Below are 12,896 nucleotides of genomic sequence, written 5' to 3'. Positions count from 1 at the left end.
GGCGTGTCAGCCCCGGGCTCTGACCTGCCGCTTGGTGGCCTCTCCAGGCTGATGGAGCCGGGTTCCAAGAGCAAGGACCCCGAAGAACCAAGTGGAGCTGGATCCACCCTGAGCCGGTCTCCTGAGTCGCAGAGCGTAACCTCCTCCCTGGGCATGCCCAGACTGGGGTGTGGGGATGGGGCGTGCTGGGGACAGCCTGCTGCCGGTGTCCGGCCACCAGCCTACCCAGTCCCACCAGTCCCCTGAGCAGGAGAGTGCGGCCTGGGGGAGGCGCAGACGCTGGGCTGGGGCAGTCGCTCCGTGTTTCCTGGGGTGCTGCCCTCACAGCGCCCCTGCTCCTCAGGGTCGGCGCGGCTTCCAGCAAGGATGAGAGCCACATCCTCCCTGGAGGGGGACCCTGGACTTCTGTGAATGTGCCTGGATCTCGTAGTGTGGGAAGGGGGTTGTTCTCGACACTCTCAGGCACTTTCTTGACCAGTAAGTAGTGACACTGAAAATCAAGGAGTGACAATGAACAATAACATGAGGTCAAAGTCGTACTTGGCAAAACAGTGACAGAAACAGGACCTCAGGCGCGAGTGCGCTGCATTCCCGCTGGCTTGGAAGCCCGTGCAGAGTGGTCGGCCTGGCCTTGAGAACTGATGCCAAAGAAGCAGACAGTCTCTGCCATCTAATCACATTCTCTCTTCTTGAGTTTTACTGTTGTGATTTGCTTGCCTCACCTGATCTGTGAGCACGGTATTGGGGTAACGCGTGGTGGATGAGAGGTTTCCATTCTGTGTCTCAGCTGCCCTGCAGGCCTGCAGCGTTCTCAGCTGTGGCCTTTGTGTTTAGTGGAAGTGAAAATGTTAGTCCCTCAGTTGTGTCTGACTCTTTGTGACCCCATGGACTGTAGCCCGCCAGGCTCCTCTGTCCACGAAATTCTCCAGGCAAGAGTACCCGAGTGGGTAGCCATTCCTTTCTCCAGGGAATCTCCCCGACCCAGGAGTCCAGCCCAGGCCTCCCGCACTGCAGGCAGGTTCTTTCCCGTCTGAGCCGCCAGGGAAGTGCAGCCCACACATGCTGTAGGGAGAGTCTGCCTGCGCTGTTTGCGATCATTTCCAGATAGGGTTTCTGCTCCAGCAAATACAGATTTATATGGCAAATTAACATCAGCAGCAAGACTGCAGATATTTTTGCAGGATTATTCATGTAAAACCACAGTTCTTTGCTAGATTTCAAATCCTGGGCAGCTGATGGCCTTAGACAGTTTGAAGAGAATACCACCGCACGTTGGGAGTTTAAACACAGTTCAGATTTTTATGTCTAACAATTCAAAAACACTTTCTTTCATTTCTGATGTTGCACTTTAACCCCAGAAATAACTTTTTTGGCCAATCTGCGGATGCACTGGCCCATTTCTCTGAAAGGACCTTGGCAAGAATGAAGGAAGGCAAGGGGGGTCAGTAGACCGAAATCCTACAGATTTTCCAGTCAGAAGAAAGTGTGCATCACAGTTCTAACCCCTAAAACAATCCCCCTTCCCCAGCAGTGCGCGTGTGCACGAGCCTCTGGGTCCCGCCTGCCCTCAGGGCCCCACCCTGGCGTCCCCGGAGCTCAGCCGTGAGGGCCCCTCCATGCTCGGTGAGCCAGGCACCTCCTGGCTGAGATATGGTGGCGGAAGTACACACCACATCTGCCCAGGTGCTCTTGCTGTCGCTTGGGCGCAGACCAGGGCGGCTCCTGTCTGTGGGGGAGGGGCTGCAGTCGGTGGGACTCGCTGGTGCGGACGCTGCAGGTTCTGGCCGCTCCGCCCTCTTGGGGCCGGTGGACCCTCCACGCAGAACTGCTTGCCTGCTCCCGCCCCAGACGCGGGCCGCGCACCCGCCCTAGTTCGCCTTCCTCCCTGGGCTGCCACCGGGTCCCGAGCGCCACACCCTCGCCCCCAGTACAGCTGGGAGGCCGCTGTGCAGCTACCCCCGCCCGCTAACCCAGAGTCGCCTCTCTTGGGTTGAACCCCGGTTCCCGGCAGGTTCAGGGAAGCGCTGTTCAGGGTCCGCTTTTATTGTTGGACGCGCCTCCCTCCCTCCTGGGGGCTCAGTTCAGACGAGGGGTCCCGGAGGAAGGGCTGTCGACGCCCACCGCCCACGCGGCACCGGTTCCCCGCCACGCCCCTGACCCCGGTCGTCTCTTGGACGGCTCGGCTGCTGCGTGACTTGGCGCAGCCAGAGCGCGTATCTGGGGACCTTGATGAGCAGCAGCGGCCCGGGCCCCTCGGGGGGCGCGGCGCCCAGCAGGCCGGTGAGGAACCAGGCGCCCCGGTGCTGGCGGGCCACCGCGCTGCCCGACACCCACCGCGCCGCGCCGGCCGCCGCGCCCCGCTCGCAGCTGGTCCGCGTGGTCACCGTGGCATTGAGGGCCCGGCCGCACTCCGCGGGCTCCACGTGCGTGACGCGCAGCCGCAGGGGCACCATCTCGCGGCCGCGGAGGGTCCAGCCGTCCAGGACGCCCGGCTGCGACAGGAGGACGCGCTCGGCGAAGTCCGCGTCGGCAGTGCAGACGGGCCGCCCGGCGTCGGGGCAGCGCACGGGCCGCGCCAGGCGCAGCAGGGCCACGTCGTTGTGCCCGGTGTCCGCCTCGAACCTCGTGTGCACGTGGACGCCCTTCACTGGCACCTGGAAGCCGGAGCCTGGAAGGAGGCGGGGCCGGGCTCAGGGCGACTCCGCGCACCGCCTCGCCGCGTCCCTGCCCTGCCCTGCGCGGTCTGCCCAGGGGCCCCCCCGAGTGCCCCAGCGGGGGCCTCTCCCTCACTCTTCTCTACAAAACCAAGTGTGCGTCCTGGGGCCGCGGCGGGGGCACAGTGAGGGGAGGCTGGAAAGGTCGGAAGAAATTAGGAAGAACCTGGCGGAGTGAATCAGACTTGCCTGTTGAGTCATTTTCTAGGCTGATGGCCTGTTGACTGAAAAATGTCTGAGGAAGGAGGGTAAAAATGCTGTCAATATTCGCGGGTCCTAGGCAGCACTGTGGAGCAGTTCAGAACACAGCCCCGGCGCAAGGACGGAGGTCTGAGTGCTCCGCTTCGGTGTCAAACCAAGTGCCCCGTTCCTTGGCTGTCAAATTCCGCACTGCCTGCGTGCTGTGCCCGGAATTCCGCTAGCTAGTCCCCACTGCTTTGAATGTGTGAGTGATCTCACCAGCGGGAAGCTAGGCGCGAGAATTCTAGATTAAAGGGCTTCCTTTTATTTCTACATAGGATAGTTTTTGTTTCCGGTGCCATCTTATCCAACTGAATGGCAACGTACTCACGTGTTTTCACACTAATGTTTGTGCACAGTAGTGAGCATGTGGCTGTTGTCAGCACAAAGTTGTCCAGTATTAGAACACCCCCGCAGAAGTCTTCTCCTTCGGAATTTGTTAGTTTTACCTTTGAAAGCCAAAGCAGACAAGAGAGAAGTCTTTGCAGCCTTTGGGGGTACCACCGTGCGGTGGTTGAGAATGTGGGGCGCACACCCTCCAGCCAGCCCAGCGCACCCGCCCATTACTGAGCCCCCCTCAGCGCGCGGAGGGCGGTGGGGGCGAGAAGGGGAGAGGTGAGCGACGGGTGCGCGGGGTTGCGGGGCCAGTCACCAAAGGTACAGTTCCGGGGAGACCGAGCCCCACCCCCGGCTCGCCCCTCCCTCGAGCTCCCCTCCCTCGACCCTTCCAGTCCTGGCGGTCACTGAACTGCGGCTGTCGCTTGGCCAGGCCTCCACACAGCGGCCACGTGCTTCCACCTGGCTGGACCCGCGTGTAAGCGTCAGGTGAGGATGACGCGCTCCGCACCTGCACAGAAGTGCGCACGCGCACGCGCAGGGGGCCGAGTGCAGCCCGGTTGCTAGAGCAACCCGTAAAGCGTTCTGTCACGTGATGGTCGCTATGGTTACTGAGCACTCGCGATCCACCGGTCCAAGCCGGGATGTGCCGGCAAGTGAGAAATGCTGTACTACACGTCTGCGGGCCGAGACTCAGTCAGAAAGAGGAAACGTAAGTATCTCAGGTTCAACTAAACTTCTCATTGCGTGTCGAAATAACATGCAGACGTTCTGAGGTAAATAAAGCGCATCATCAGAATTAATTCCACCCGCTTTCTAGGCACGTGGCTGCTAGAAAATTTAAGTCAGGTCTGTGGGCAACGTGGTGTTTCTCTTGACAGGGCTGAGGAAGCCCGGCGTGATCTGTATTAGAGGCCTGGGATGCAGGGAAAACGCAAAATGTAGGTAAACCCAAACCCACAGTGGTGGGATTACTAAAAATAGTGCCTATTTTGTGGAGTCACTAGAAAAGCAAGAAAAGAATAAAATACTGGTCAAAGTAGCAGACGAGCGTGAAAGAAAGTGCTTGAAGTAGTTTGGGAGGAGGGCCAACATCATAACTTCTTGTGTTGCTAAGTTAGAACATAAGACACTGAAGCGGTGAGTTCAGCATGAGAACATGCTTTGAAGTGGAGTTTCTAGACAGTTCACCTAAATCAAAGAAAGGAGAGGTGACAGACGGGTGAAACGTAACAAAAGATTAAAACGTGTTTCTGTTACCTGCCACGGGAAAGGCAGAAGGTTCTGCTGGCTTCGCTGGGGCCTCGGGCAGCACTCAGAGTCAAGGGTTCCACACGCACACGTGTCTTCATTGTGGCGGCCACACGGAAAGAAAGGTCAGAGCCTCCCAGGGCAGGCGGTGGGGTGACTGCGGTGCTGACCCAGCCTGCTCTGTGGTGCCCGTTAGGTTGAGATACTTCATGTATATGCAGAGCAGGTGGGATTCCATGCCTGCTCTCAGAGATGGTGGGTGGGGGCCGGGTAGGGAGCCTGGTGGGGGCTGGGAAGCCCGCTCCCCCAGCCCGGACCAGCCACAGCAGGGGAAGTGGGCTTTCAGAGTCGCTGCAGAGGAAGGCCGGGGGGAGACTCACCGTGGGGGAGGCAGGACCTGCGGTCTTGGCCCAGCGTGTGGCCCCTCGCGCAGCTGCACGTGTAGGACTCTGGTCCCGGGTAGCAGAAGTGTTGGCACCCGTCCAGCCTCAGAGGGTGGCATTCGTTTTTAGCTAAAAAAGAAAATGGGGAAAGCAGAAATGTTACCCCGGAAACAACCATTCTGAAGTATCCTTTTCAGTCCATCCTAAAGGAAATCAGTCCTGAATATTCATTGGAAGGGCTGATGCTGAAGCTGAAACTCCAATACTCTGGCCACCTGATGGGAAGAACTGACTCATCTGAAAAGACCCCAATGCTGGGAAAGATTGAGGGCGGGAGGAGAAGGGGACGACAGAGGATGAGATGGTTGGATGGCATCACTGACTCAATGGATGAGTTTGAGTGAGCTCCGGGAGTTGGTGATGGACAGGGAGGCCTGGCGTGCCGCAGTCCATGGGGTTGAAAGAGTCGGACACGACTGAGCGACTGAGCTGAACTGAACAGCTATCCTTGAGCATGGGGCTCTGGCCTTTCATTCCAAACACGCTCATGTGAGCGCTTCCATTCCGGGTCAGGAACGAACGGGGGTGGAGCCCCGCGGGCCCTTCACAAGGATCCTCCTGGCCCCTTTGTGGGCTCACTTCCAGCCACGGCAGCTGGACATCTTAAGGGGCTTCTTCGAGGTGGGGGTCGGGACGGGGAGGGGACGCATGTGGGGTGAAGCTGGGACCCCTGCTCGGCGCGCTGCACTTGGGGTGTCCTTCCAGCACCCGGTTGAGCTCTCAGGGAGGCCGGTGGAGCAGGTTCCGTAACATCGAGAGCGGAGTTCACTTCTGCATGGAGGGGTCTCTGGCTGCTTTGACCCCCGCTCCCCGCCGCCCCAACCCGCAACATTTAAGGGACACCAGGTGAAGAAGCTGAGGACGGTCTCGCACCCACGACCCAGGGAGCTGAGCCCTTGGGGGAGGGGCGGGGGTCCCGGGGAGGGGCGGGGGGGGGGTCCCGGGGAAGGGGCGGGGCTCCCGGGGAGGGGCTCCGGGGGAGGGGCGGGGGTCCCGGGGAGGGGCGGGGGTCCGGGGAAGGGGCGGGGGTCCGGGGAAGGGGCGGGGCTCCCGGGGAGGGGCTCCCGGGGAGGGGCGGGGGGGGGGGGGGGTCCCGGGGAAGGGGCGGGGCTCCCGGGGAGGGGCTCCCGGGGAGGGGTGGGGGTCCCGGGGAGGGGCGGGGGTCCGGGGAAGGGGCGGGGCTCCCGGGGAGGGGAGAGGCTCCCGGGGAAGGGGCGGGGCTCCCGGGGAGGGGAGGGGCTCACCAAAGGCACAGTTGGGGCCCTCATAGCCCGGCGCGCAGGTGCAGGTGTAGCCGCGGATGCTGTTCTGGCAGGACCCGTTGTTGAGGCAAGGCTGGGAGGCACATGGGGAGCCGCCTGCAGAGAGGACGCCCCTCACGGGTGACCCCCTGACGCCCCTGGCTCAGCCTGCCCGCCTGCCCCTCTAGGATCCATCTCCTTGCCGAGAGGCCTCCTGGAGACCCCCGGGCACCGTGGTCCCCAAACAGCACCCGCAAGCCTTGCCTTCCGCAGCTTAACCGGCTCTGGCCATCAGCATGAGGCCCATGGGAGCTGGGGGGCGGGCGAGCTTCCCCCTCATCCCGCGGCCCGGCGCCCTTCCTTTGGGTCAAAGTCCAGGAGCCCAAGGCTGGACACTGGGAATCCTCTGGCCTCGAGTTCTCAGCCCTGGAGAGCGGGGTTGATGCCTCCTCCCATCAAAGCAAAAAGCAGAGGAGGCGGCAGGCGGGGTGGAGGGGACACTCACCCGTGTATGTCTTCCAGAATTCATCCTGTCCGAGTTAACATGAGAGTGTTAGAAACCAAACACCTGTTCTCCCACCTTCTCCTGCAGCTGAGCTTGAAGGTGAGAAAATGCTGACTCTGTTCACTTAGTAGGAAAATGCTGGTTGAAACGAGAATGTGAAATTCTCTACATCTGCTTCACTTAAGTGAAGCGAAGTCGCGTAGTCGTGTCCGACTCTTTGTGACCCCATGGACTGTAGTCTGGAGGCTCCTCCCTCCATGGGATTCTCTAAGCAAGAACACCAGAGTGGGTTGCCATTTCCTTCTCCAGGGGAACTTCCCAACCCAGGGATTGAACCCAGGCCTCCCCCTTTGCAGGCAGACTCTTTAACCAGCTGAGCCACCAGGGAAGCCACACCTACTTAATGCCCTCTTTAATGAATGACTCCGGGAGATGGTGATGGACAGGGAGGCCTGGCGTGCTGCGATTCATGGGGTCGCAAAAGAGTCGGACACGACCGAGCGACTGAACTGAACTGAATATATGTCCTGGGCTTCCCAGGTGGCTCAGTGGTAAAGAATCGCCTGCAGTGCAGGAGAGGCAGGCTTAATCCCTGGGTCAGGAAGATCCCCTGGAGGAGAGCATGGCAACCCTCTCCAGTATTCTTGCTGGGAAATCCCGAGGCCAGAGGAGCCTGGCAGGCTGCAGTCCATCGAGTCGCAAGAGTTGGACAGGACTGAGGGACTGAACATCCACCCCAACGCATGCTCCGCGTCCTGTTTGGTGTGTATTTGCTGTGACCCACTTGAGGAAGGGAGAGTGTCAGTAGCTGAGACGCAGCACAGACCCCACGGCCTCCCGGGCACCTCCCGTCCCGGTGGTCTCCAGGGCCCCACTCCGCAGAGTGCCGGATGCAGATGTGAGAAATTCTCACTGCTTTTTCTGTTTTATAAGCCAATTCAGCAATGATGGAAGTTTGTAAATTGCGTATGGGAGGCGTTGTGTTCAGGCAGGGCAGCTAAAGGTGGGAGACCCCCCAGGCTTAAAGCCTGGAGGTAAGCGCACGAGCCACACACCGTCCCCGGCTCCCAACAGCTCGAGTGGGCTTGCAGCCTCAGGGCGCGAGCCCAGCTTTTCTTTCACCAGGAACTTTTCATTTCTCCCAGTTCTATGAAAGATGGTCTATTTCAGAGGAGTTTTCTTATACATGGGCATCCGAAAAATATATTTTAAAGCAGTTAAAAAATATATTAGAGAGAGGCTTCCCTGGTCCCACGGTAAAGAGTCTGCCGGCCGATGCAAAGAACACAGGCTCCATCCCTGGCCCAGGAAGATCCCACGCGACTCGGAGCACCTAAGCCCTCGTGCCCAGCTACCGAGCCAGAGCTCTAGCGCCCTTGGGCCGCAACTGCTGAGTCCACGAGCCCAGAGCTGCGCTCCTCCAGAGGAGCCACCGCGACGAGAAGCCTGAGCACCACAAGGGAGAGGGGGCCCGCCTGCCACAAGAGAGAAAGCCTACAGCCGTGACGACCCGACATAGCCAGAAAGAAGCGGGTAAATAAATGGACCCTAAACTATATGTGTGGCCTGTAGCCGTGAAGACCCGCCATAGCCGAAAAGAAGCGGGTAAATAAATGGACCCTAAAATATGTGTGTGGCCTGCAGCCTTGAGGACCCGCCATAGCCGAAAAGAAGCGGGTAAATAAATGGACCTTAAAATATATGTGTGGCCTGCAGCCGTGAAGACCCGCCATAGCCGAAAAGAAGCGGGTAAATAAATGGACCCTAAAATATATGTGTGGCCTGCAGCCGTGAAGACCCGCCATAGCCGAAAAGAAGCGGATAAATAAATGGACCTTAAAATATGTGTGTGGTGGTTTGATCGCTAAGTTGTGTCCAACTCTGGGACCCCATGGACTGCAGTCCGCCAGGCTCCTCTGTCCATGGGATTCTCCAGGCCAGAATGCTGGAGTGGGTTGCCATTCCCTTCTCCAGGGGATCTTTGCAACCCAGGGATCAAACCCAGGTCTCCTGCACTGCAGGAAGATTCTTTACTGAGCTATAAGGGAAGCCCCCTAAAAAAAAAAAAATATATATATATATGTATGTATGTATATTTAAGAAACAGGTCAACATTTGTTCAGAATCAACTTTAAATATTGCTGCCTTGATATGTAAAGCATATTACGTGTTTTGCTGTTCTGAGAATTTACGCACAGAACTTCAGCCCCACTGTCTGCCCCCTGACAAGCCTCTGGGTAACAGACCAGCGAGGTCTTGGCTGTGATCTTTAGTGTACGTGTCGTCACTTCTGATCCAGGGTGCTGATTATGAGAGATGTTCTTACTGTGGAGGCGTCCTAGGGAGGATTTTTGTGTTGTTGGTACATTGAAACCATTTCATCTCTATTAAAAATACTAAATTCTGGGAGTCCCGACAGGCTGAGGGACCTCCGTGAGGAGTCCGGCTACTCAGGGTGCTAGCTTGCTGAATCTGAGGGAAGAGTTTAGGGCGTTTAGGGGGACTGAGCTGCCCTCGGGACCCCCACTGACAGGCTGGGGAAACAACTGCCTGCAGTGTCCGACTCCTCGTCTTTTCGACTGGGTTGGACCAACCTCCCACGCACGTGAGTAGACTCCTTAATTGAGTCTCTTTGGGAGAACAGGCCTCGGAGGCAGCAGAGTGATGGGAAAGCCAGCGAGTGTGCGGCGGGGTACGCACAGTGGGCTCGGTGTCTTCAAACACTTCTCTCGCCTCCTCGTAGACGCAGACCTCCTCCAAGCACTCCTTCTCTAAATGCCCCTCGAAGAGCTCTTCCAAGAGGTAGGAGCCGGCTCGCCTCCACCTGGCCAGAAGCTCGTGCGCTTCCGACGCGGGAAGAAAGACTGCAGGACGAGACGGGAGTGCAGGCACCTCAGCGAGCGGGGCTGAGGCCCGGGGGCCAGGCTCCGGGCTCCGGGCATGCAGACCATGAGTGGCCCTTTCCTCCTGCCCCTGACGACACCGGGCCCCAGCCCTCCGCGGGCAGCCAGGTGAGCAGGACGGAGCTTAGAACAGGAGGGCGGGAGCCCGAGGGGGGGCGGCGGAGAGCAGGCTGTGTCCTCCGGGCAGCCCTCTGCCAGGACTAGAGCCCTCCACTTCTAGCTGGCCACGCGGCTGCATGGCCAGACCCTCCTGGTGCTAAGGGAGGCCGAATGGCCGAACGGTGGCGAAGAGAAGGGCCAGGCCGCAGCTCCTGGGAACATTCTTGGAAAAAGGCAACTGGTGTGGCCCTTGGCCATTGTTTCCTCCCTCCCCATCCTGCTGCCTGGGACACAGATGTGAGGGCTGGAGCTCTAAGCGCCATTCTGGAACATGGGGACCAGGGCCACGTCAGGGAGGACTGTGTGGAACCTTCTCAAAAGCGCTGCGGTCGTTGGAGTCAGGGCTTCCCTGATAGCCCAGCTGGTACAGAATCTGCCTGCAGTGCGGGAGACCTGGGTTCCACGTCTGGGTTGGGAAGATCCCCTGGAGAAGGGAACGGCTGCCCACTCCAGTATTCTGGCTTGGAGAAGGCCATGGGCCGCAGAGTCCATGGGGCGGCAGAGAGCAGGGCAGACTGAGCAACTTTCACTGTCACTAATTGAGGATGATGTGCAAAGACCCTGTTTCCAACTAAAGGCCACACTCTGAGGTTCTGAGTGAACATGACGTTTGGGGGGCACTGCATAGGTGGTGTCCACAGGTGAGGCAGATGCTTAGGGACACGGATGTCCTGCCTCCCCAACAGTCTTTAGCCGAATGTTTTCCACATCAGTAAAGTAGTTCTTCTGGATCAGTTATTACCATTTTAGCTGTGGAATAACAGTTTTACAATTCTCCTTCTTTGCACTCACTTGTTGGCATTCTACTGTAAAGGAGAACCTTTCTCCAAATGCTTTGTGTTGGTTCATTTGTTTAATGGATTTTAAAGTGAATATACTTTAACGTGAATATTTTATTTTCACTTTATATGTAATGGATTTTATATATTAAAATCCATACTTAATGGATTTTAAAGTGAATATACTTTAAAGTGAATATTTACTTTCACTTTATATTTAATGGATTTTTATCTATTAAAATCCATACTTAATGGATTTTAAAGTGAACAGTCAAGCGACTATGCTTCCATCCCGGAAGTTCTGTCCGGCTCCTTCCCACGCTGTCTGAGCGCGGCGCTGTCTCGTTTCCTCCTCTCTCTACTGCACGCGGCCTGTGCTCTCTGCCTGGCAGCAGCTTTCCGTGGGTCTGATTCTGTTCTTTTTCCTGCAGGTTCTTGGCAGTCTTCTTTCCCTGTGTGTTGTGGTTTCCTTTTGGTTGAAACAGGAGCCTGATTTGAGAAAGACCACGTCTCTGCCATCGAGGCGAACGGGACACGAGATTACTGCCAGTTCCAGACCCCGGGCCGACAGCAGTGACTGAACCTCGGGAGGAGGTTCTCTGCCAGCGGCCCTGTCCCCTCAGGGACTGTGTCTCTTTTCTCCGAGCAGTGCCAAAGGTGGCCTAGGCTGGGCGAGCGTCTCTTCCTGGGTCCACGCGGGCCGTGAGGAGGGTATGACCGTTTTAATCTAACCGACAGACCAGAACACCGCTGTTTCAACACACACGACTGTTACAAGGAACCAAGTGTGTGTTCTGATTTCTGTGCTAAAGCGGTGCAGGCGGGTGTATTTTGAACTCCCAGCAACGTGACTTTGGCCAGCAGTTGCGGGGAGACATCGTGGCCACATGAGCGGCGGTGGTCCAGGGTCCCCTGTCTGCGGTCGCTGGTTTGGGTTCAGCGGTATAGGAAGGTTGGGAGGGAAGGGGCCCTGGGCAGGGGCTGTGGAGGGGCTGGGGTCCCCTCGGGGCTCCCCGGAAGCTGTGCCCCTTGGTGTCCTGAGCCCCAGACCTGGCGGCTAGCTGTCTGGACCCCTGGGGACCCGAGAGGACACGGTTACTTCCGACATACTCGTCACAAACAGCACTGAGACCAGGAGCTGGGCGCAGACCACCCCAATCCTGCCGGGGCCCCTCAGCCCCCAGAGAAAGCCCCCGAGCACCCACCTGTGGGCCGGGCGGCGTGCGGGGCGAGGAGGGTAAGCAGCCCCAGGACGGCGAGCGGCGGCGGGACGGAGCCGGCCATGGTCAGCGTGGGCCAAAGTCCCCGCCGGCTCCGCGCCAGCGCGGCCGCCTGGGCGCAGGGAGCCCGCCCCGCACAGAGAGGCTGCCCTCGGAAGAGCCTGCGTCAGCGCGGTCGGGGTCCTGCGTGCAGGCTCTCCTCCCGCGTTTCTCTGTTTAAGGCAGAGAGGGGAAAAGACGGAGAAATGGAAGCCCGAGGCGGAGGGCTGCTGCGCTGGCTCGTGGGGCGGAAGAGGGAGGCTTCAGCGCTCGGGCGAGGGTGGGGCGAGGCGCCGCCTCTGCCTGGTGCGGGGACTGAGAGCCGGCAGAGCGCAGAGCCCCGGGGCCGCTTAGGACGAGCCGGTCTCCTCAGGGCTGCCCTGGGAGAAACCTAAACACAGCAGCCGGCAGAGCGCGCCCCCCGGGCAGGGGCCCGAGGCAGACCCTCGGGGCAGGGCTGGAGGCCTCACGGGGTCCACAGGGCAGGGCCGGGCGGGAGGCCGGGGCTGCCGGTCTTCCGTCCAGGGCGGGGGGGCCCACCACCGCCTCCCGGGGAGCCACGGGGGACACGTGCTGGGAAGCACGCTCAGCACCGCGAGGGCAGCAGGACGCTGACTGTGCCAGGGGACAGCAAAAGCACAGAGCGGCCAGCCCGGAGTCCACCCGGGGCTGTCCGTCCCCGTCCCCGTCTCTGGGTCTCTCTCTGGCTGCCGGTCTCTCCTTCCGTCCCCGCACGCCCGGGTGTCGGGTTCCCGCCTGGTAAGGTCCCTGGCGAGAACCCCAGGCATCCCCGCCCTGCACCCTCCGAGTCTCCCTCAGACTCTCACGTGGGGTGTTTCCCGGGCTGTCCCGTTCCCGGATGCAGGACCATGGAGGCCCCGCTGAGCCCACTCTGGGCGTCGTCCTGGAGGGCACACCCCCGCGTGATGATGCAGCCTGAGACCAGAGCTACGCTGTCCTGCCTGTAGTTCAGGACGACCTTCCCCGGGGCTCTGGCCCCATCGGGGTGGCACGGTGGCTGTCGTGAGGGCCCGTCTATAATGGAGCCCACCCTGCCGCCCTGAAG

At 59.5% G+C, this 12,896-nt stretch overlaps 1 protein-coding gene across 1 annotated transcript; it reads right to left on the bottom strand.

Annotated features, from left to right (window-relative positions):
- Positions 1-1,196: 1,196 nt before the first annotated feature.
- PROZ (protein Z, vitamin K dependent plasma glycoprotein) lies at positions 1,197-12,799 on the bottom strand. Its single transcript, XM_068984394.1, has 8 exons — positions 11,777-12,799; positions 9,431-9,594; positions 6,731-6,755; positions 6,229-6,342; positions 4,922-5,053; positions 4,551-4,636; positions 3,286-3,403; positions 1,197-2,668 (listed from the first exon to the last, which is right to left on the bottom strand). The coding sequence occupies exons 1-8, from the start codon at positions 11,853-11,855 to the stop codon at positions 2,082-2,084; spliced, it is 1,305 nt and encodes a 434-aa protein (XP_068840495.1). The 5' UTR covers positions 11,856-12,799; the 3' UTR covers positions 1,197-2,081.
- Positions 12,800-12,896: the final 97 nt, after the last annotated feature.

This window comes from Capricornis sumatraensis, chromosome 12 (genome assembly GCF_032405125.1).
Source record: "Capricornis sumatraensis isolate serow.1 chromosome 12, serow.2, whole genome shotgun sequence".
NCBI classification, from domain to species: domain Eukaryota; kingdom Metazoa; phylum Chordata; class Mammalia; order Artiodactyla; family Bovidae; genus Capricornis; species Capricornis sumatraensis.
The sequence above is the reverse complement of the archived record's forward strand: the minus strand, read 5'-3'. Positions and strand labels throughout refer to the sequence as shown.

Excerpts from the sequence above, each read along its gene's own strand:
- PROZ (XM_068984394.1), bottom strand. The coding sequence starts at position 11,855 with ATGGCCGGCTCCGTCCCGCCGCCGCTCGCCGTCCTGGGGCTGCTTACC. Across the intron at positions 6,343-6,730 it reads ATTCTGGAAGACATACACGG|GCGGCTCCCCATGTGCCTCC; the intron begins GTGAGTGTCCCC and ends TCCTCTCTGCAG. Across the intron at positions 5,054-6,228 it reads GGGCCCCAACTGTGCCTTTG|CTAAAAACGAATGCCACCCT; the intron begins GTGAGCCCCTCC and ends TTTCTTTTTTAG.